The sequence below is a fragment of the Puma concolor genome, chromosome B3, assembly GCF_028749965.1.
Source record: "Puma concolor isolate L17-30 chromosome B3, mPumCon1.1.hap2, whole genome shotgun sequence".
NCBI classification, from domain to species: Eukaryota; Metazoa; Chordata; class Mammalia; order Carnivora; family Felidae; genus Puma; species Puma concolor.
The window spans coordinates 137,449,862-137,473,290 of record NC_141672.1 but is presented as its reverse complement, the minus strand read 5'-3'; the positions used below and the strand labels follow the sequence as shown (position 1 = coordinate 137,473,290).

The 23,429-nt window shown below is 55.6% G+C and overlaps 1 protein-coding gene and 1 long non-coding RNA gene across 2 annotated transcripts in view; both read right to left on the bottom strand.

Annotated features, from left to right (window-relative positions):
• Positions 1-23,429, bottom strand: part of RGMA (repulsive guidance molecule BMP co-receptor a) — a 46,804-nt gene that overhangs the window by 10,940 nt on the left and 12,435 nt on the right. Inside the window, exon 2 of the mRNA XM_086711471.1 lies at positions 17,116-17,231. Within this exon, the coding sequence (XP_086567597.1) occupies positions 17,116-17,231 (116 nt within the window). The remainder of the gene's footprint in view (positions 1-17,115; positions 17,232-23,429) is intronic.
• LOC147580413 (uncharacterized) lies at positions 11,395-17,107 on the bottom strand. Its single transcript, XR_015252885.1, has 2 exons — positions 13,128-17,107; positions 11,395-11,668 (listed from the first exon to the last, which is right to left on the bottom strand). It is a non-coding gene; the product is annotated as an uncharacterized LOC147580413 (long non-coding RNA).

Below are 23,429 nucleotides of genomic sequence, written 5' to 3'. Positions count from 1 at the left end.
ACCTGGGACAGAAATACGCGGGGGAGGCACCTGAACAGCTGCCCTGTGCGTGGGCACCTGGATGGCCCATCTCTGGGAGATCTGCCACCTCCATAGGCACCTGCCTGGAGCTGAGGCTGACCTGGCCAGGTCACACACCTGGGTACGAGCAGCCAGCGCTTGTCCCGAAATTCAGGCCCCTCCCCTAACTTCTCCTGTGTTTGTCACACTGCCGGCCAATTCGGTTGTTTCAGGTGGAATCTGGGTGGGCGTTTTTTTTCTTTTGAGAAGTCACATATTTACTTCAACGTGTATGAGGACAGATAAAACCAACAGAATAGAAGAGCCGTGGATTTTCCATTTTAATAGCTTTCAAGTTGAAGAAGTGTGCTGACTTAAGCAGACTTGGCTAACAACAGGGCACCTGGGGAACACGGGAAAAGCTGTGGGTGAGACAGCCACCCCACCCCCCACCCCCCACCGTGCATGGTCTCCCTCCCACAGAAACTTGCTCCTGGGGGTAGGTGTCCTTTGAAAGGCAGCTGGAAGAGTCTCCAGCCATGCTGTCTTCATATTTCTTTTTTTTCCAAGTTTTTTCTTAATGTTTAGTACTTTTGAGAGAGAGAGAGAGAGAGAGAGAGAGAGAGAGAGAACCAGTGGGGGAGGGGCAGAGAGAGAGGGAGACACAGAAACCGAAGCGGGCTCCAGGCTCCGAGCTGTCAGCACAGAGCCCAACGTGGGGCTTGAACTCAGGAACAAGGAGATCATGACCTGAGCCGAAGTCGGAGGCTTAACTGACTGAGCCACCCAGGCGCTCCTGCTGTCTTCGTATTTCGCCAACCTACGAAGACACCCAAGACCCAACCTACCCCAAATGCTAACGTGGCCTACGTGGGGGAAGGTAGAGGAGCCCCTCGTGGTGGAGGGGAGGGGGGGAAGGAGGGGGAGGGCTCCGCAGCGCCCGCTCAGGCAGCCTCACCCATTCCGGGTGTGCTGACCCGAGATGCTGCTTTCTCAGAATCCTGGAGACACGGCATCAAAGACAACTGTCTGAATGGGGCACAGGCCGCTGCCGAGTGGCAGTCGCCTGGGCTACGCCCACCGCTGGCCCACCAGCCTCGGGAGCCCGGCCTGCAGCCGGGTGTGGGTGCCCCTCCGGCCCTCACCGTGCCCAAAGCGGAGAGAGGAGACCCCTAGCCCCTTTATAACCAGACCACTGCGGCCCGAGCACGACTTGCACCGGCCTCAGCTCCCGCCGAAGCTGACCCGGGACGGCAGAGGGTGAAGTCACAGCTACTCAGTCTCGGGCCAGGGCCTCACTCCAGCCAGCCCTCCCGGCAGCCCCGAGGCCAAAGCCAGGCTCAGCACGGCTGCTTCTCTGGCCCGAGGCCTCCCTGAAGAAGCTGAAGCAGGACTTGAATCTGGCCTGTTGGGCCTAAGAGCCCACACAGTGGGCAGTTCCAAAAGTCATCACATAGTTACCACGTTCACGACTGCCCCCCCTCCCCAGTCGCCGAGTGGGTCAGGGGCACACTTTGCCGCAAAGCGACCCTCAGCCTCTCCCCGAGGACCCCACCAGCTGGCAGACCCGTGGTCTGCAGGCTCTCCGTGGCCTTGCCCCCAGTTCCCAGAGGCCACAGCTCAGGGTACAGCCCACAGGCTGGGCAGGGGCTGGAAGGCAGGGGTCAGGAATGGGGCCTAGGGCAGGACCAGCCCACACACAATGTGGGATAGGCAAGGTGTCTCACTCCTGACTGCCACTGGTGGCTCTAACCCCACAAATGGGGGACCCCCCCCCCCAGGGGTGATGAGAGTCTGGTATCTTCACAGCCTTGAAAATGGCCCCGAGCAGGGTCCCGGCTGCAGAGCTCTCCAGTGTGTCTGGAGTTCATGCCTGAAGTCCTACCGAGGTGCCCCGAAAGGGGGTCCCTTGCATGTTCTGGGGTCACCACAGATGTGGCCCTTACTACTCTGTTCAGAGCAGCGTTCCTGGGATGATGCCTTGCACCCCAACGGCCTGGGCTGGGGCAGCAGGGCCTCCGCGGGCCTGATGTGTCTGTCAGGGGCCCAAGGGAGGCCCGTGCTGCTGGTCCGCAGGCCACACTTCTTTAGAGTTGGGCCATTTTCTTTTCAAACGGTCACAGAAGGGCCAAGCTGGAACCCCGCTGGAGACCAGCCAGTCTGGAGTGTGTGAATGGGGCATTTCCTTCGGGTGGGAGGGGGCTGCAGAGGGGGGCAAAGAGAAGAGACAGCTCTCCCAAAAGGAGCAAACCCTAAGCAGCCCGGGACGACCCCAGGCCCCCAGCCCTCGGAGACCAGGCCTTTCACCTCTCAGTTCAAACTCCGAGGGGCTCCTTCACCTGCTCCCCTCCCCCTCCCAGAGCCGCAGGGGAACAGGGCCACCCCGCCTCCGCCTCTGAAGAGCCAGCTCCGCCCACCACCTGTAGGGGGCGACCCTGAGGTCATTCTTGGGCTGCCCTTGCACCCAGGAGCTAGGCCTTCCATCTGAGGCAGGGTCCACACAGAGGTGACCTGGGACTCCTCCAACCCCTCCCTCCCGCTAAGTGCTGCCCATCCCAATTCTCAGCCATCTGCAGAATGTTCCCGATGCTATCACCCGGGACTAGGACGGAAATGCAAAGGTGTGAGGGTGACAATGGCCAGATGGGGTGGTGGGCAGTGGGCACTGGAGGGAGAGTGTCTGGTTCAAAGTCCCGCTCTGTCCCCTGCCAGTAGTTGTGGGAAATCGGCTCTACCTCTGTGTCCTTATCTGTGAATCGGGGGTAGCAACCGCCTTAGAGAGCTGCTGAGGGTTAAACACGGTGCACGGAATCTGCCTGGGACCCAGTGGCCCTGACAAAGGTCCCAGAGGGAGATAAACACCGCCCCCGCCCCACCGTGAGGTAAGAGGTTAGAAGTCACAGGTGGGGACAGGAAAGGGACAGGAAGGGCGCTGGAGCATCCCTCCCTCTACCCCTCCCTGGCCACCACACTTCCCAAGGGGGGCACCCAGGATAGCTTCACCGCCACCTTGCTCACCACCTTTCACCAGCGAGGGTGCTGTGGACTGAATGTGTTTGCCCCAAATTCCTTCGCTGAAGCCTCAACCCCAGTGTGACGGCACTTGGATGGGGGGTGACGGGCCTCTGGGGGATGATTAGGGTCAGATGAGGTCGTGAGGTGCAGCCCCCATGATGGGATTAGGGTCCTTCTAGGAAGAGACACGGGGGCACAGGCACACACTGTCACGTGAGGACACGGCGAGAAGGCGGCCGTCTGCAAGCCAGGAAGAGAGCTCTCACCAGAACCCGACCACGCTGGCACCCCGACTTGCAGCCTCCAGAACTGCAAGCCTTGACCCCCGTCTCTCCTCCCCTTCCTGGGCCCTCCCGCATCCCCCCTGCAGAAGCCAGGATCACTGGAGACGTTCGTGTGGCCAGGGGCCAAAAAATCAGGTGGGTTCCACTTCACCTATTCCATTGTCCCTTCTCCTCGCAAGGACTTGTGGTCGCAGGGGTGACCCAGGCTGGGACGACGCTCCTGGCTCTTGAAGGCAGAGAGGGCATCCAGGAGGAAGAGACGAACCGAGCCCTCATCTCCTGCTGGCGTCCCTCTGTGCTGCCAGCCTCTGTGACCCAGTCTCCACGTGTGGCCCTTCCTCCTGCCACAGTCCCTTCCCCCCTTGTTGCCAAGGCGCCCACAATCCCTCTTCTACCCATTTCCTGGGAGATGGCGCAATCAGAAACTTTGGGTCCCGAAGCACAATTTCTACAAGTTCGCCTTTACTCTTGTTAATGAACAAACGCACAGACCTCGGGTTCTGTGAGACACAGAAGAACGAAGGCCCTGGCAATTTCGCCATCCAGAGACCAGACCGGGGCCAAGTCAGTGTCAACAAGCTGCCTGTGACAGATTTTGTGTCACTGGGCACTGCCGAGTTGGAAATGGAGGCCCTCGCTTTGGGAGGCAGTAGTGGTGGGGAGGGCTTCAGGGGATGTGCCCTGGGGGCAGATGATCGTGGTCGAGTCGTGCAGTTGTGCAGCTCCGTGGCTGTGTGGCCACGGGCCACACGGCACTGCTCTCTGTGCTGCCGACATGCATCAGTGCCTCAATCAGTATACACTTCAGGGACCAGAGGAGCTGACGGCAGCAAACCCTGAGAACACTGGAAGGAAGCTCGGTGGAAGGCAGCTTTGTGTTAACTTTGGTTAAATGAGAATTTGTGGGGGAGGCTAACATCTCCCTAACAGCTAATGTGTACTGAGCACTTACTAGGTACAACGCATTGCACACGTACCTCCATTCACCTATGACAGCCCTAGGACGATCTGTTATCCCCATTCCACAGACAGGCAAACTGAGTCCTAGAGGCATTAAATAGCCCCCTCCTCCCAGGGGCTCTGACAGAGCCCCCCAGCCGCTTCCCCCTCCTCTTTCACCTTCTGTACCTGCGCGCGCGCACGCGCGCACACACACACACACACACACACACACACACACACACACACCAGGCTGAGCCCATTTGCTGTGAGGCCACAAAGACAATAAAGAGGAGGTTCTGCCCTTCGGGGGATTGAGCGCGCAGGGGCGGTGCACCCGTGGGTACAGCTAGGGGTGGACACACAGGCGGAGCCTCACCTCCAAGAAAGAAATAATGGTAATAACGCCCGGACTTCCTGAACCTGTGCAGACTACAAATTGCTTGAAGGCCAGGCCCTCACTGCTATTCTGAATCAACGGGCAGGAATTTTATCCTCATTTGATAGACGCACATACATGTGGCTCACACCGCCACAGGCTTTGGGGCTCTTTCTATGCCTTTCTTTCTTTCTTAAAAATTTTTTTAATGTTTATTTACCTGAGAGAGAGAGAGAGAGAGAGAGAGAGAGAGAGAGTATGTGAATAGGCAAGGGGCAGAGAGAGAGGGAGACACAGAATCTGAAGCAGGCTCCAGGCTCTGAGCTGTCAGCACAAAGCTGGATGCGGGGCTTGAACCTACAAACTGTGAGATCATGACCTGAGCCAAAGTTGGATGCTTAAACGACTGAACCACCCAGGCGCCCCTCCTTCTATGCTTTTCAAAGTGCGTTTGCCATACCTTTCTTGGGACACCAGCCAAGAATGATCCAGGTCCTGAAATCCCCAAAAGCAAGATGTGTTTTCTTTGACCACGCCCAGTTCCTGACACACAGTCATCGCTACCTCTCTGTTCCCAGGGCAGTGACCACCCTCCAAGTGGATGGCAAGCCTTCCCTGCAGAAAGGCCTGCATGGAGATACCAGGAGCAAGTCCTCATGCAAAATGATCCCCCTGCCAATTGCTGGGTTTCCTTGGCTGCCCCAAACCCTTGGGGGACTCTGAGCCAGCCTTTCACACCTTCCTGAGAGTTTAAGGGCAAGTCCAAGTACCTCCCACCATAGATGGAGGAGCTATAGCTCAGGGTTGGGGGGTCAGTGACTGCCCGGGACCAGAGTCGGGGGCTCCCGTGCCCCTCTGCCTTCTCTCCAGGCGGTAACCCAACTCTCCTGGGCCTGTCTGCCTCAAGTGGTCATGCATGAGCTGTCATTTCCTGGGGGTCACAGAAGGGCTTTAGGCATGCCAGAGCTGGACGGTCCCCACGGGTGGCGAGCTGAGGGGCCCTTGACCCCTCGCTGGAGTCATCCTGCCGCCCGTATCCACTCCACTAAATCACGGGCTGAAGGCCACCCCAGGTCAGGGACCTGGATGTAATCTGGCCCAGCATCAAAAGGAAAAGCTTGTAGCCACAGTGTCACCTGCCAAAGAAACCACAGAGGGACTGATTTTTATGTACCGTATCTTTAAAAAAAAAAAAAAAAGGAAAGAAAAAAGCAGGAGACTTCGTTCCAGGCAGGAAACCTTGGACTTGTTTCTGCTCTGAACATCCAAGGAAGGAAGCAAGGAGAGGAAAGTGTGTTTGCAACTCACACAGGCAGAAGGGGAGGCCAGCTCTGCAGGGAGAGCCACCCCTTGCTGCTTTTGGGGTGACGAGAAGGCCCCGGCTGCCCCCTCCCTGCCTGGTTCCTGCAGGCGGCAGAGCGGACCCTTCTGGCTACCCCTGGGTGGACCCAAGACAGCCAATATGCACAGAGCCAGGGGAGGAAGAACCTGATGGGAAGTAAGAATTTCTCCTGAATTTCATTTCTATCTTAGCCACTCTAGTCCTCGGGCAAGGCTCCTCTGGGACCTGGGGCTCCACCTCAGACCCCCAGGGAAATGCAAAGGTGCCGCACAGAAGAACTTTATGCTCCTTAGAAGCACAATCTGCGTTGTCTGGGTCTGACCCAGGCCTCGGGAGACTGAGAACTTCAGGATGAGCTAGCGGAGGACAAACCGAGGGGAATGCAGAGGCGAAGACAGTGGCTGGCTGGGACTCATGACAGAAAGCCCCTGAACTCCCTCCAGTGCCCCTGAGGTGGGCGTGTTGGCTTTAAGGGTGGGGAGTAGGCAAAGCCTAGAGGGTGGGTGGCCCCTTGGGTCTCAGACGGCCACCCCGGCAAGCATCAGACCCATCTGCCTCTTTGTGCAACCTACTTAATCAAGATCACTTTATCTACTCAACACTTGGTGACCAAACTATGTTGGCTTCTCAAGGTGCCCCACGGAGTTTTACAGCCCGGGGCCTGAGGCTACCAAGCGTCACTGGTCACTGGTTTCCACCTCCAGGCAGCTTCCACGGCAGAAGCATGGAATCTCCCTCCCTGTAACATCCCTCCCCGGTGGGCATCCGGCCTCCGCCACCACCAGAGATCTGCCAGGGCAGGGCTGGCCCCTCCTGTGCTAGACAGCTCCAGCTGTGGACCCGCATCTGCCTCCAGGGATGGCCGAGGGGCCTCAGCTCTCCTCTAGAGCCACACAGAAAAGCCTCAAATGTTTACCACCCTGCAAATTTTGCAGATGGCCCCTCAGCTCCCCTGGGTGTCCCCTGGCAGCTGTGGGCCTCACTGAACAGTCTGTGTCATCCATGGAGGGCCCAACTGAGGTGTCCCCCTCCTGCCCGCAGACCCCGCGAGTAGGGGGTCCCTCATTTTCCACACCCTACTCTCAAAACATCTTGGGAGATTTTATGCCTTTTTATTTATTTATTTTTTAAGTTTACTCCCTTTTGAAAGAGATAGACAGTGACTGAGCGAGCAGGGGACGGGCAGACACAGGAGACACAGAATCCGAAACAGGCTCCAGGCCCCAAGCTGCCAGCACGGAGCGCTCCATGCGGGGCTCGAGCCTACAAACCCTGAGATCATGACGTGTGTCGAAGTCAGATGCTTAACTGACTGAGCCACCCAGGCGCTCGACTGGATGCCTTTTTTTTTTTTTTATAATTTTTTTTTTTCAACATTTATTTATTTTTGGGACAGAGAGAGACAGAGCATGAATGGGTGAGGGGCAGAGAGAGAGGGAGACACAGAATCGGAAACAGGCTCCAGGCTCTGAGCCATCAGCCCAGAGCCTGACGCGGGGCTCGAACTCACGGACCGCGAGATCGTGACCTGGCTGAAGTCGGACGCTTAACCGACTGCGCCACCCAGGCGCCCCGTCTTTTTAAAGCCCCCAACCCAGTGCTCTGCTAGGTCTGCGGGGGAGGCCGGCGGCTTCCACGTGCCCCGACACCCCACATATGTAACATCTCACTTGTTGGGGAGGTCGGCTCCGGACCTCCTCCTTTGTGCACGGAGACGTGCCAGCGAGAGAAATCACAGCCTCACAGCCTGCGCGACTGAATTCCTTTCCTTTAACTAGCGGCCCAGTGCCTCTCGGAAACAGACGGGGGCTGGGAGCTCGGAGTATCTGCTGCACTTACCCGGGCGGGAGGGAAATATTTATGCACCAGTGCGGCATTAGCTGCTTTCAGAGACCTCCTTTGAACTGTTAATCAAGCCCAATCTTTCAGAAGAATAGCCTGATTATTACCGCCCTGTTTGCATAACAAAGAAGCCCAATAAAACTTATTTCACTGTGCACCGAGGGGGTGTGAAGGATCGCCCTGAGAAGCGAGTCTCAGGAATGCGGCGAGCCGCTCCGCGGCCCGAACCCAGGAATAAAGACAATGCAATTTGCCACCAAGAAAAGCCCAACAGACCAATAAATTACCCGCGTGCAAAGGGATTAGATCAGGTTTCAGTTGCAGTGCAGGAGGAGGGGCGGGGTGAGCCGGGAAAGGGGGAAACCTGCCTCCTCTTAAAGGGGTAAGGCTCGTTTTGAACACACGCCCCACGGTCAAGTTGGTTCTGTCCCACTCGGTGGCTGGCATGGCACCTGCCTGCCTGGAGTCATTTACTTGCTGGAAGTTCTAGACCCTACCCTGGGCTTCACGCTGTTCCTGCAACAAGCCTCAGGTGGTTTCTCTGCTCAGGTGGAGACGGCTAGCAAACTTCTGGAATGCGGAGCCAACACGTTGCATCTGAATACTGAGTCACAAGGAAGATGTAAGGGTGGAGGCACGAGAGGGGACCAGGGGCAGTTCAGCCAGGTCTCGGAGGGCCGGTGGGATTTGCCAGCTGAGGCGAGACAGAGATGCGGAAGCACAGGGGCCTCCGAAACGGCTGAGGTTGGCTGGAGGGGACACGCTGCTTGCATGCTGGTAGCCAATGTCGCTCAGCTCCAAAGTGCTTTCCTCCACTGTGGGGAGGTGGGGGGAGGACCCGAGGGACTTCAAACCCCTTTCCTCTGGTCCCCCAGCTCTGTTAGACTCCACCACAAGGGGGCGCTGTCCCCAGGCTGTTTCCATCACTGTGCTTTCAAAGTACCCTCCTCTAAAGACCTGGCCCCCAGCTTCTCTCTTCCTTTTGCCTCCCAAGCGAAGCCGCTTCCTACAATGTGTGTGTCCCTCTGTGGTCCCCGGTGGCCTTTCCGGTGCTCCCACAAACGCCCAACAATCCCCTACATGAAGGTCCCTCCGTGGAAATACCCCATGCGGTTTTGTTGTCCTGACTGGACCCTGACCTACCAGCCTAAGGATTTCAGACTAGATGCAGTTGATGGTAGGGAGCCCCGCGATAGTTTCCAGGAAGTGCATGGCATGATCACGATACTATTTTAGGAGGTGGTGGCTTTAGTCCGGGTAGAAGCAGGCAGAGCACAGAATGAGCAGAAGCAGAAGCAGAATGAGCAGTCACTGATCAACCTCTGTGCCAAGGTCAGCACTGAAGCCCGAGACCTCCTGTTCCTGTCTCCACGGCCTGTCTCACAACCATCCTGGACAGCAGAGGCCCTGGGGCTCCCCTCTCTTGTCATCAAGCTGTGACAGGGGGTCCTGAAGGAGGAGGGGAGGGCAGCACCAAACCAGGAGCGCCAGCCTGCCTGCACTCAGCATGGGGACAGTTGGCCACTCCCCAAGAATCAAGGAGGGGGACGCGATCAGATCTAGTGCCAACATGTGGCAAACTCTGGCCTGCGCGGTATTCTGGAGTCTTCCTGAGTTAAGAGATGCCTAAAGCTGGGCAGCTGGGTGGCTCGGTGGGTCAATCGAGTGTCCGACTTCCGCTCAGGAAGTTTGTGAGTCCGAGTCAGCTTTGGTTCCTCTGTCTCCCTCTCTCTGCCCCTCCCCCACAGGCGCTCTCCCAAACATAAATAAATGTTTTACTTTGTTTTTTTAAAGACAGAGATGTCTAACGCTGCCTGTTCGTGTCACTCCTGCAGGAAGCGCTCCTGGTGCCAGGTGTTTGACATCAGATTCCTACGGGAACACAGCCCGGTGACAGACTGAAGATTTTGTCAGCTACAGCAGAATTCACCTCACTTAACCTGCACGAAGTCAGAAGTGATCATCCTTCCTAAAAAAGCATTCCTCCCTATGCAGCCCAAGGTGGTCTGGGGGGAACCGGCCTAGCCTGTGAGTCCCTCAAAGGAGCTGGGACTTGTCCGGAAACCCCGTTGTCCGGGAACTGGCCTACAGGATAAAGAACCAGGCAAGAGGGAGGTTCTCAGAGAGTCTCGACCGCTCTAGGAAGGGGAGGTGGGGAGGCCAGGGAGCTGGGGGTTAACTCACTGTCCAGTGTGGGAAGAGGTGGCCGAATGCCACCTACTGAGCTGAGGCAGGAGGCACTGCCCCTTGTCACACTTGTCACACTCTGCCAGGGCTGCTCTGCCCCAGCCATCACACACGCCAAGTTGCTACAAGAAACCACACCGAGTGCCAAGGAAAAGGGCACACTGCAGCTTTCCAAACTGGGCACCCTCCCCTGACTCCCACTGGGGCCACATGGAACCAGATCAATGGCAGACAGGACATTCAGAAGCACCTGTGTTCACCAAGGCCACAAGCAGGCCTGTCAAATCAGGTGGCTGAGGGCTTCTGGGTAAAAGGGAGCCCTGATGGGGGCGCCTGGGTGGCTCAGTTGGTTAAGCGTCTGACTCTTGATTACGGCTCAGGTTCGTGGGTATCTCATGGTTCGTGGGTTCGAGACCCACCTGGGGCTTGGCACTGGCATCGTGGAGCCTGCTTGGGATCGTCTGTCTCCTTCTTTCTCTCTCAAAATAAACAACAATGACAACAAAAACTTAGAAGAGGGACCCATGATGACCAAGGGCTGAGCCGGGCGCAAGATTCCAGGCCAATACCATCCTGTCTTAGGGCACAGAACGAAGCTACTCCAGGTTCCACAAGCAGAGCGGTTACGGGCAAAGACATCACTTTCCAGATATCAATGAAGCTTTCAGGTGAGCAATGTGTTCTTCCCGCTTGGAGGCATAACCCCTTTTCCCGAGTCCAGGGCTGGCTCTAGAAATGATAATTTTCCATCCTGGCTCTGCCTCCAGCAACCCTCGGCTCATCTGCTTGGCCGCTCCACGTCTAGATTCATTTGAAGTGGCTTTTTCTCCCTCACCGCCATCCGCAGGCGGGCCTCCCTCCTCCACCTTCCTCATGCAGTGGGAGGGCAAATGCATGCCAGCTGGGCACACGCCCGGCTGGCGCACACGTGTGTGAGCCTGTGTTCATGGGACATTCCTTAGCATGCGAACCAATAATGGGCTCCTTTCTGCGGGGACCTGGGTGCAGACGGATCACTTTAATAGGCGTCTCGGTATTTCGACTGCTCGGGTGAAATGGTGCATGAAATGAATAAATAAGCAAAACCCAAAAGACATAAATCTGACTTGGGAAAATTTGCACAATGACAGCCCTTGCCAACTTCTTTGCCTGACCTATGGCTGGGTGGCATCTTCTTTGAAATGTTAAGCCAGGGACAGACAGGGAGCAGAGAGGGCCTTTGGGAGGATGCAAAAAAAAAAAAAAAAAACAAAAAACCAAAACCACCCCAAAAAACCGCTAGGTCCACAGAATCCGTGGTCAGCTTTTCACTCTGCTATCTAATACCTCCAAATTTGGGGTGTTATTTCCCCCCGCCACCTTGAAGCCTCAAATGCTGCACAGCACAAACTCGAATATGCTCCGAAGCAAATCTAAGGAGTATGTTTATTCACATATGGGACATGGAAAAGGGTCGGGGGTCTGTGTTCTACTCCCGGCTTGGTCACCGGCTAGCTGTGTAATGTCAGGCAACCTCTGTGACCCTCTGTTTCCTCTTCGGTACTTTCTCTTCCGTGAGGAAGGTGTGGTGATCTCGCGAGGTGTTGTACTCAAAGCGTTTGGCCGAGTGCCCAGGATACTGTGGCCGCTCAATAAACGAGGAGAGCTTTAAAAAGGATTGTCCTCCTTCAAACGATCATACTTTGGAGAGCACAGTAGAAGGTATTACGTCCCAAAGGATGTTCATAATCTTAAGTAGTGATGTGATAGATTGTCTGTGGGAGGTCGGCATTTGGGTTATTCTCACGTACTTATTTGCCCTTTATGGTTTTTAGCTTTGAAAATGAGTATTGCTTTTATAACCCCGAAAAAATTATCTTAGAAAAAAGGTTGGGGAATCTGGGGGAAAAAAAGCCTGTGGTCTCTGTCTCTTGAGAAAACACGTAACAGAAATGCAAAAAGACCCAAGGGCCCTCCAATTCCCAGGATGCTGCTGGGTGTGTTCAGCGTGTCCAGAAAGGAGAAGGGGGTAAAGGAACAGAAAATGCGGTTCTGCCCTTATAGACAGAACTGGTGATTTAGAAGAGAGCAAAACCCCGAGACCTGTGAAGCAGCGAAACTGGGAGGAAGCACAGGAGTCTGCAGCCAAGGGGACAGGCGTCTAGGTCACTGGAGGGATGGCCCTGGACCCCAACAGACAGCACTGAACTTGGGCCTTGATTAGGTAGGCAGCGGCATTGGGCAAGGAAGGCCTGGGAAGGTGGGTGGGTGGTGGTGGAGGAGGGGGGCAGGCAGGGGTGACCTGGAGCCTCGGGATGTTCCAGAAGCCATGCAAATGAGGCCCGGGAAAAGTGTGGGGCCAGAAATCAGAGGGTCCTCCCTTTTGGATGCTTCAGAGGGCTACGAGGAGGGATGAGTCCCTGAGCAGGACTTTTGTTCTAAAAGGGGGGTTTGGGGGGGGGGGTTGCCCAGAGGAAGGTCCTAGGGCTGGTCAGCTGTTTGTAGCAAGGTGACAACGGTAACAGGCCGGAAAAGGTGGAGGAAGCAGGCCCAGCCCCAAGCAACTGCACTGAATGGAGAGGCCCATCGGACATTCAGGGCTTCACCGTTCTGGGCAGCGGGCTCCTTAACGGACTCAAACCAGGCACTAGTCCCGGGGGGCAGGTGGGGGGAGGAGTGGAGGGTGACCAAGCATCTTGGTGTGCCTAGGACTGAGAGGGTTGCTAAGGACTCGGGACTTTCAGCTTTAATAAACCTGTAAGAGTCCAGGGGGAGATACTAGATGAGCTGGTCGCCCTAGAAGAAACAGCGCCTGCAGTTTTAGGCAGGTTGAATTCAGCCAAGCAGGAAAACAGCACGGTAGCTAACCACTCAACCAGAGCACAAAGCTGGGGTTCTCAGCCCAGTTCTGTCCAGGGCCTTGCACATTTCACTCAAGAGAGGGTTTGGCACCGGAACCACACGTCGCCCCCAACACATAAACCGGCCCCACCCCATCCTCTTACCTCCACAGGGTCCTGGGGCCCCGTCTTCCCCACCTCCCGGAGCATCCTTATCTGAGCCTGTCCCCACCTGTCCTCGGAGATGGGGGCGATCGCTAGCAATGACTGGAACCCTGCAGGCAGGCTTCCCTTCTTCAACCACAAGACCACCTCCTCACCTCAGGGGTTAGGGGGCAAATGGTCCACAGGACTCTCCATCTCACTCTGCCTGGGAGCCAACGCTCTTCCCTGCACACCTCTTAGCTGCTAGCTGGCTCAGCTGTCATCTGGCTCTTGCAACCAGACATCACTTCATTCTCTGCCTCTGGGACACGAAGTCCCACTGGGAAGACAAAAATGTGGTACGCAAATTGACTTGCTTGCACGTTTCTGAACAGCGGCTCTGGCGGAACTATTGTCATCTCTATAAGGACAGAGACGCACTTGGACATAGCAGAGAGACTTGGTCTCCCCAAGCTGGAGTTTCTCCCCTGAGGATTAACATTTCTGGGACAGGTGCAATTGAAAAGTAAAGGGAAAGCAACGAGGGAAAGAGAAAGGCCGCGGGGCAATAATTCTTATAACAGCAGCCCTCACACCTGAGTGTGCATCAGAACCCCCTAGCGGGCCTGGTGAAGTACAGAACCAGGGTCCCACCCCCGGAGCATGGCTTCAGTGAGTCTGGGGAGGAGGAGCCTCCCACGGGAGGCTGATGCTGCTGGAGGAGGGACCACACTTTAGGAACCACTGTGCTCGGAGTACAGCATCCGCATGAAATTAACGGGAAGCATGCCAGCGTATCTACGACATAGGTCTTTGATGGGTTTCTCTTGGAAATCTGACGGGCGCCTGGGTGGCTCAGAGGGTTAAGCGTCTGACTGCGGCTCAGGTCATGATCTAGTTAGTGTTCCTGGGTTCGAGCCCTGCGTTAGGCTCTGTGCTGACCACTCTGGAGCCTGCTTTGGATTCTGTGTCTCCCTCTCTTTCTGCCCCTCCCCTGCTTGTGTGCGCTCTCTCTCTCTCAAAAATTAACATTAAAAAATTAAAAAAAAAATCTGTTGTATTAAGGCACAAAGCTTTCAAGGTCTCAGAATAAGAAGGATCTATTAATTGGGTCTTGAACAAGCTGTTATTTGTGGAGGATTCCTCCCGAGAAGGCTTTTTTTGGGCCTCCTCCTTCCCGCCCCACTCCTTGCCGCAGCTAGACGAGGCCACCGGTCCATCCATTGTGGGCACGGCATCGTCCAAGCGCACGCCCTTAGCGCCCAAGGGACACTGCAGACCCCTCACCCTTTAGGAGTTGGGGGTTCTGCCGGCCCTGCATGGAGGAGGGCCCCGACTGCCGTCACTGAGTCTGGGACACAGCAGGTATGTCACACCCACTGGGTAAGTCCACGTGAACACTCTCAAAAGACACAAACCCTCTCAGTCCACGGAGGTGAAGGCATCTTTCTCCACATAACTACGTCCAATTTGAGTTGCACTCCTATGGGTTTGCTCCTGGCAGTCATTCAAGTTCACCAGCCCTGAACAAGCCTATGCTTTCACGTGGCTGCTCGAGCTGGATTCCACCTGCCTTCAGTGGGCAGCACGCAGGGCCCCTGGGGGTCTCTGTGCCTGCACTGGCCAAGGCTTTGTGTTTTCCCCAGCACCCACCAGGCCCTCCCTGCCCTGACCTCTGCCACACCTGCAGTGTTTCTGACTTTCTTCCAAAGCAGTCCCTCTGTCCTTGGGTCAAAGACTAGGACAGTCCATCTCTTCGTTGCGAAAATGACCCATTTGATCTCTTACTTAGGAAACGGTCTTCTGACCCAGGTTTCTTGAGCATACAAGTTTTTGGAGCCCCCGGTGCATTTGGTTTGGGGAGGCCTGGAAGCTGTTTTCAGTAAGGTGGGCAATTTTGACTAAAGGCAGCTGTCAAGTCCTCAAATTAGAAGAAACGGGAGCCAGCTGGCATGACAGGGCAACAGCTATCTGTTCTATCTGCCAGGTTTTAGTTACCAGCCTTGAAGCCAAAAAAGAAATGGGCTTCTAGGAAACAAAAGTGATGGAATTCGCATTCTGAATTCTATAACCCACCAGCTTTGCTCTGACTGGGGGCGGCGGGGGGGGGGGGGGGGGATACTTTAAAATAAAGGTTTTGAGCTGGAGATGTGAAAGCAGCAACAAAAACACCACCACCGGGGTGCTGGCAGCCGCCGGACTCCTGAGTACCTCCCACCAGCCCTCCCTTTCCTCTCCCCAATTCAAGAAGTTAACAAGTGCTGCCCCTTTAAGAGCGGGAAGGTGTTGTTTTAAGGGCCTCTAAGCCCCCCTTCTCAATTTCAGCTCGGAGCTGAGATCACATCCCCCAAGGCAGCCAAGGGACAAAAGCTATTTATCAACCCATCTGATAAAACTTCCAACGGGCTGGATCTTTATCTGGACCAAACCGAGATGCACACACATTGCAAAGTCCTGCTTCTCCAGAAGGTGCATTTCTTTTTAAAGATGACGGTCCTATTTATTTATTTATTTATTTATTTATTTATTTATTTATTTATTTATTTCAGTTTTGGTAAGGGAACCAAATCAGCCTTTCAGCCAAGCCTTTCTGTGCATGGGGAAACTGCCTTTTAAAAGGTGTGTGTGTGTGAAGAAGGAGTAGGCCACCCGGCTGCTGGACTCACTACAGAGGTGTTAACATACGGGGGCGGGGGGGCCCCTTGGGGCAACTGACACCCCCCATCTTGTCCTCAGCCGGGGCCTCCCCGGTGGAATCCACAGCTGGGAGCAGGTTGAGGCTGTCCGGGACGCCCTTGGGGCGCGGGCAGCTGCTGAGTGAGTTGGGCGCGCTGGACTGGGTTGGCGCGGGAGGCCCCGAAGCGGGGCTGGGGCGAGAAGGTAAACTGATCCTTTGGCCCTTACCGCTGCCAGCACGGTCCGCCCGCCCGCCCGCGCGCCCGCAGCCCCAACTTGCAGCCAGGCCGAGCCCGGACTGCCCAGTTCCGCCAGTTCCTGAAACCCAGTTGGCTGGGAAGCAAAACAAAACAACCCAATCCCAGGCTAACTGAAATCCTTTCTTGAAAGAGGTCGGTGGTGCGCGGGGGCTGCGGATCCGCGTCGGGGCCGAAAAGACACCTCTGCGCCCCGCAACACGATGGACGCGGCCGGCAGATCCCGCCTTGCAAAAGGGGGCCATTTGGGCCGTGACACTGGGTTTATTTGTATTTTTAGCAAGAGAAAAGTGGGTATAAAGGGTTTAACTGGCGTTTCCAGGCTGTGAGTAGCATATGGCCAAAATGAAATAAAGTTTTATGAAACATTATAAAGAAAACAGACCGGGGATTTAAGTTTCGTGCCTTCCCCCTCCCCCCGAAAGGGGGGGAGGGAAAAAAAGTAAAGAAACTGGAGCGTTTGGGAAGGAACAAATGCTTCTCTGTGGAGTTGGTCTCCCTTCCCCCAACAAAAACAAGAGGTCCGGGCTCGGAGGAATTTGAAAGCAGCGATCTGCCAAAAACATTGTGAAAAACTATGGGGGATTCATTGGAAACAGATGGCTTTTTCAGCTTTAATTCTGAAATTCTCTCCCTTTCTGACACAATAAAAACAAACAGGGGGCGACGCGGAATGTTATCAAACAGGAACCCGGGCTCGCGGGAGCCCAGGCCGTGGGCATCCCCGCGTGGGCCGGCGCGTGGGGGCGGGACGGCGTCCCGGAGGAGGGGGCGGCCGGGGACTCGCCTGGGACCTCCGGGGCGGCCCCGGCTCCACCCCTGGGCACACGGCAGGTCTGCACACTGGTGGGCGAGCAGCGGGAGAAAGTGCCCCCTGCTGCGAGTCGATGCTCCCCAGCCCACCCCACCCCTCCTTCGGGGCCCCTAAGGGGCGCGTCCCCGGCACCCCCTCTCCCGCAAGGAGGGAGGCGCCCCCGGCCTCTGCGACCTCCCGGCTCCCTCTCACTGCAGCCGGGGCGGGAGCCTGCCACCTCCCCGGTCCCCTCGGGGGTGCATCGCGCCCTCGGCGGGGCGCGGGGGAAACAAAGACCAGTGGAGACTGGAGGCGGGGGTCCCGGGGGCGCCGGCGGATTTCAGCTCCGGCTGGCTCCCGGACGCGGGGCCGAGCGCAGCGACGAGGCCCGGGGAGCGGGCCCGGCCGGCCATCCTCGCGCCGGGGGCAGTGCCTTACCTGCGGGGAAGCTGCAGAGAAGGAAGGCGAGGGTCGGCCAGAATCCCAGGGCTGAACGTCCTGCCCCTCTCCCCATACCCATCCATCCAGCTCGGCCTGTTACCACTAGCCTCTCCCTGGAAGAAGAGTTTAGAAGAAAAGAAGAGGAAAATCAATCACGCTGCGGAGAAAGGGCAGCCTCGCTCCGCCGGCGGGAGCAGCGAGCCGGGAGGCTCGGTCCCCCTCGGCCGCGGGCGCCCGGCGCGCCCCCCCCTCCCCGCGCGCCCCTCCCTCGCCCTCCCTTCCCCCGGGTCCCCTCCAATGTCGGCGCGGCCCCGCGGCCCCAGCCGCCGCGCGGCCCGCCCCCTCGAGCTCGGGTTTCAGCGCGGCGCGTGAGGGGTGGGGTGGGGGGCAGGCTGGGCGGGGACCGAGGCGGCGGGGCTCCGACGCTGGTCGCGGGGAGCTCGGGAACCCGGGCCCGGGGGCGCAGGGCGCGCCCCGGCTCCCCGACCCCAGCGGCAGCCCAGGCCGAAGAGGCCCAGCCTCCGGACCGCCTGCCGAGAGCCCCCCTCCCCCATCCAACCTGTAAATATCCAACTCGGGTAGACACTGCGCTTGCAGCCAAACCCCAGGACCCCGTTTCCAACCAGACTGCGTCCAGAAGCCGCCACTGACAACCCCTGGTTCATTGTTCTACTCAGATGGGTCCCCCATGCAGGGGGCCGAAAAATCCGAGGGTGTCCGGGATGGCCCGCTGGGTCTCAGCCATTAACGCACCTCGCGGCTCCCTCCCAGATCCCGCCGGGCCACCCACCCGGCCTGGGCTCAGGGCCTCCGGCATCCCCTTCTAGCACCTCGCTGCCTCGCCAGTACTTGCCCTGGCTGCACTCCAGAGTTGGGGGCCTTCAAGCCTGACGGAGGCGGCAGGACGGCTGCCACCCCGGAGGAGGTGTGGATGCTGCAGTCCCCGCGGTGCACAGGGCCCAGCCGCCTGGGGTTGCCAGGGCAGGGCCACCAAGGCCGCTCCTGGGAGGGCATCAGGGTGGTGACTTCCCTTCACTTGGTCGCTTATTTTTCCAGGAGAAATAGGTCTCCTCCCCAAGGTTCCCTAGGACCTGAGGCTCTTCTGCCTCTGGTTGGGATATTTAAGCGACTGGCAACCTTCCCTGGGAAACATCTTTTGGACGGAACACAAATAGGCCAGAGCAAGTGTTTTGAGTCGAACCAATTCCTCCCGTGGCCCCCCCTCACCTCTCCTCCAAGCCTACTCATCTGGTTCTTTGAGGGGAAAAAAAAAATCTGAATTTTTATCCAATTCTGATGTTTCCCTTAAGCACTATCGCAGTCCTCACTCGCAGACGGCCACACAGGCTGCAGGGCTGCTTGGGGCGCTGCCTGCCAGGAGGGCAGTTCTGGAGGAGCAAGCTCTGGGCAAGGGGAAGAAAGCCCTAAGTCCCTGAAGTCCCACGCCAAGCAGAAGTGCTTCTGAATCTGGCATCTGCAGACCAGGTAAGAAAGGGGACTGAGTCTCTCAGCCAGGTATGTCATGGGGCAAAAGGAAGCTGTCTTTCCTTGGCATTTCCAAATGCCACGAAGGTACTGCTCACCTTTAACGTGATAGTGCCGCGGCTTTTCCCCCAAATGGTTAGCTCTCAGCCCAACAGGCTCCAATTATCCATCGCTCCGCCAAACTGGGGTCCCCTTTAAGCCCTGATTTGCAAAACTACGGCAGTTTTGCCCAGTGAGAGCCCAGCACCTCACGATCCAGGGCTCTGATGGCATTCCTCTCCAGTGGGGCCTGTCCTTGGGCCAGACCTAAGGATTCAGTCCACAGAATGGTAGGATAATATTGGCACACGGGGGCAGGCACGGAGCCAGACGGCACAGAGGCACCTTTGAGGTCCATCAATGAACACCGTTTGGATTGTGCCTTTCACGGTTAGTTCTAAAGCTTCTCACTAATGAGAGAGAAGGGATCCGTCAGCCATCCCCAGCAGTGAATTCATCGCAGCTGCTGAGGCAACATCTCCAGTGGCAGATAGGCTGTGCAGCCTTCAGAAGACCTCAACGCAGGCCTCTCCAACATGGTCCTGGCCTGAGGGTAGACCTTTGGAAGCAGGACTTGGAGCCTCTACACCTCAATTTCTTTGTCTGTAAGGGGCAGGCTGATAAAATTGTCACCCAGCGGCTGCAACTGAATACAGTCTGGGAGAGGCACTGGGAACTCCCCACGGTTCCTGCTCCAAGACTGGCCGCCATTTTGTGAGGAGATCCAATTCTTATGACGTAAGCAAATAATCTGGGAAGGGGACGCAAAGGACTTCTTTTCCCCCTCACAAGGAGAGATGTGTGAGGCTGATTTTGGACATCACCGAAGTGGAGATTTGGCTTTTACATAGTTTAGACTATCAAGAGAAATCCAGCCCCCAGTAGAGCAGTATGGGGTTTTGCTGACCTGGAACAATCTGTCTGTACTGGCCAAACCAACCAGCTTATTGACAACTCCCCAGGTCTTTGCAATAAGAAATCCCTGAACCACTGGGTTATGGAACTCAGCACTTCATTCGCCACAGAAACTGACTTAACTCAAAGTGTAACTGACTTCATACAGACAGTTCCCATTATAGCGTCTGACCACTTATGGGTTCTCCCCTAGGTCGTTCTCTGGGCTTCGGGTTAGAGATTTTCCCTTGCATGGCTCTTGCTCCCTGTTACCCAGCCCTAGCTGTGGAGGCCCCAGCACTGAACCCTTCGCCCCAGTCCCATGTTCCGGGCAGTGGGGCTGTGGGGGGAGGGGCACGGGGCTTCTGAAAGGCAAGGTTCTGAATAAGGCTAATGCCTCCCAGGAGTGAGGGGTGTCAGGGACTCTAGCTTTCCCTGCCTCTGGGTATGAACAGGGTGTTCCCAAATCCAGGGTCTGAGTCATCAGTCAATAAATATATACTCAGGACTACTGCATGCCAGTCCCTGGGGGCTAAAGAAATAAGACAGCTCCTATCTTTGAATCGCTGGTAGAAACAGATGATAGAGGAAGGGGAGGGGTGATCGGCCAACCGCCCGGGGAAGGCTTTACCAAAAAGATGGTGTGTCCTGTGAGTTGTCTTGAAGGATTCATTTTTATAAGAATGACAGCAGTTATGGCCAAGGTGTCCCTGTGCTGTCACATTATGTCCAGGGCTGGCTAAGTACTTTACATTTCTAGACACTTAAAGCGAAGGTACGTTCTAGTGTCATCCTCATTTTGCAGATGGGGAAACTGAGGCTGAGTGCAGTTAAGTACTCACCCAATTATTGGCTAATAAACTGTAGAATGGAACACACCAAGCCCATGCCTGATGTGCTCCATGTGCCATTAATTCCAGTGATGCAAGTCCGCACTGGGCTTAAAGTCAAGGCTAGACAGATAACTTAACAATCACTTTCAATAAAGCATAACACAGACTCTGACAGCAGAGACACAGAACACAGGCGCCAGGGGCCTCCAGCCCAGACCCAGGTGCAGGGTGGGGAGGGAAGTTTCTCCCAGTGTGGGAGAGTGCCGGGGGAGATGGTGGGCGAGGGAGGGGGTGCAGGGCAAGGATTCCAGGCGGAAGGAACATTCAGTATAACATGTACCAAGGTGTGGCCTGCCTGAGGGGCTGGAAAGCTTGAGGATGGCTGTAGGAGGAGACTAGGCTGCAGAAAGACAGAACAGGAGCCTGAGAAAGCTCGAGAATGGCCAGCACAGGCTCTGAGAAGGTGTCCATGTTTATCGCAGCTGGAAGCCCCACCTGAGGTCTCAAGAAGAGGAGAGATGTATTCTTTTGGGAGACCACTGTGGGGGCTAACCAGTACTGCCCAGGACCCATTCCAGAGCAGCTGAATCTGCATCCCTGAGTACAGCCTGGGCATCAGCATTTTTAATGAGCTCTCCCAGGTGACTCATGTGCAGGGATTCGCTAGGTTTGTAAGTTGCATCACGCTTCATCAACCCTGGGTGCACATTAATACTCAGGCTGAGTCGATCAGTTTATCCTCTTGGATTTAAAGTCAAGGCAAGGCAGAGAACCTAACAAGTACTTTCAATAAAGTGGTGACTCGCACGTAACCCAAGCTGACCAATCAGAATCTGTCCTGAGACTGTTGCTATGGGGGAGCCACATCCTGGTCTCTGATCCCTACATGATGAGTCTGCGGGTAGCAATCTGATGTGAAGGCCAGTGTTGATGAGTGTTGCAGGTGGAGGATGTGTCTGCAGAGTTAGCGTGCTGTTTTTACTAAAATCGCATTTTATCTGGTGAGCTTTTCTGGGACGGTTGGAGATTTTCAGGGCTCCCCGTGCCACTCTCCCTGTAGCTCCTCCTCCCTGGTCCAGCTACGGGAGACAAGAGAGTTCCTCATTCTGCCGAAACTGGTTTGATTGAGGTTTCTCTCACTTGTGTGCACAGACTCGTAACAAGGAGGAAGCTGATGGCCCAGCACTGGTCCCAAGAAGTATTTTCGCCAACCTCACAAGTCCAGGGATATGTCGTCAATAGCTCCCAGCTCATTCATTTACTGGAAGAACTTCTTGGGTCTACTCCCATTGCCTCCACCCCCTACCTTTGAACAGATTTCGCTTTTACCAAGTCTTGAGGAGCTCGGTTGGTTTTGCCTACAACTGAGGGGGGGGACCCACTCCTCTTTAATTGAAATAAAACTTAATCTCAAGTTCCTATTTCAAACTTCAAGGGCTCCCGTGGGTCTGGGGTTTGATGAGCTAGACCTTGTTCACTCTCTCTGTAACAGTGCTGAGCAGCCGGAGCTGGTGTGTTGCATTAAGAATATGCATATTGGGGCGCCTGGGTGGCTCAGTCGGTTAAGCGGCCGACTTCGGCTCAGGTCACGATCTCACACTCCGTGAGTTCGAGCCCCGCGTCGGGCTCTGTGCTGACCGCTCAGAGCCTGGAGCCTGTTTCCGATTCTGTGTCTCCCTCTCTCTCTGACCCTCCCCCGTTCATGCTCTGTCTCTGTCTCAAAAAATAAATAAACGTAAAAAAAAAAAAAAAAAAGAATATGCATATTAAAGGCGCGCCTGGGTGGCCCAGTCGGTTAAACAGTCAAGTGTCTGACTTTGGCTCAGGTCAGGACCTCACGGTTCATGGGTTCGAGCCCTGCTTCAGGCTCTGTGCTGATAGCTCAGAGCCTGGAGTCTGCTTTGGATTCTGTGTTTCCCTCTCTCTCTGCCTCTCCCCCACTCACGCTCTCTTTCTCTCTCAAAGTAAATAAACACTAAAAAAAAAAAAAAAAAGAATATGCAGTTTATGATTGGCTGAGTGGGGAGGCAAAAGCACCCCCATGGGGTCGGCAGGCAGAGAGTTCCCTCAGCACCCAAGCTCCCCGCTTTGGGCAAGTGAAACCCATAAAGTCATTTTGATCGAAGGTGTAGTTTCTTAAAAATTTTTTTTTTTTTTAACGTTTATTTATTTTTGAGACAGAGAGAGACAGAGCATGAATGGGGGAGGATCAGAGAGAGGGAGACACAGAATCTGAAACAGTCTCCAGGCTCTGAGCTGTCAGCACAGAGCCCGACGCGGGGCTCGAACTCACGGACCGCGAGATCATGACCTGAGCCGAAGTCGGCAGCCTAACCGACTGAGCCACCCAGGCGCCCCATCGAAGGTGTAGTTTCAATAATGTACAAAAAGAATTAGAGTCGTGAGATGTATTGCATACAGGCCCCAGAAAGAGTGGGATGGTGGGGTGCACAGTGGGCCAGGCCAGGGGCATTCCCTCATCCCAGATCGTGAACAGGAGACAGACGGTGGGGTGGCAGGCACTTATATATAAGGGGTGGAGGTGAAGGTCACTAACTCTTCTTTAGGCTCAACTCTAAGGGTTATTTCAAAAGGTACCCTGGCAAAGCAGGAGCTTAAGGCAGGAACCCTAAACTTGAGTCCTTACCTGAATGTCCACAGCAGGGTTCTCATAATGTAAAACGCAGCAACTCGGAAAAACTAAAGTTGGTTTTCTCATCACAGTAACTTCCAAAGTTTTATAGACTTTGACCATATCATCTTTGGGGTTTCATCTTTCCACCCTAAAGCTCTTAAAGAACAAAGCAGCCCAGCTTCTCAGGGAAGTCTTCTACCTGGGTGATTACTTAACCTTTCTACAGTTCTGCGGTATTTTTCTCTAGGGCAAAGTCGTAAAACCGCCAGGTTTGGGTACAGCCCAGGGAGAATCCTATCTTTGGCTTAGCTCCCAATGCCATTTCTGAAAGCATTTTAGCACCTTCTGAACACTGGGTCCTGCACGATCGTTATCCCACAAACATTTTGCAAAGACCCCCAAGATCCCATTTTGGGGCTATCAAC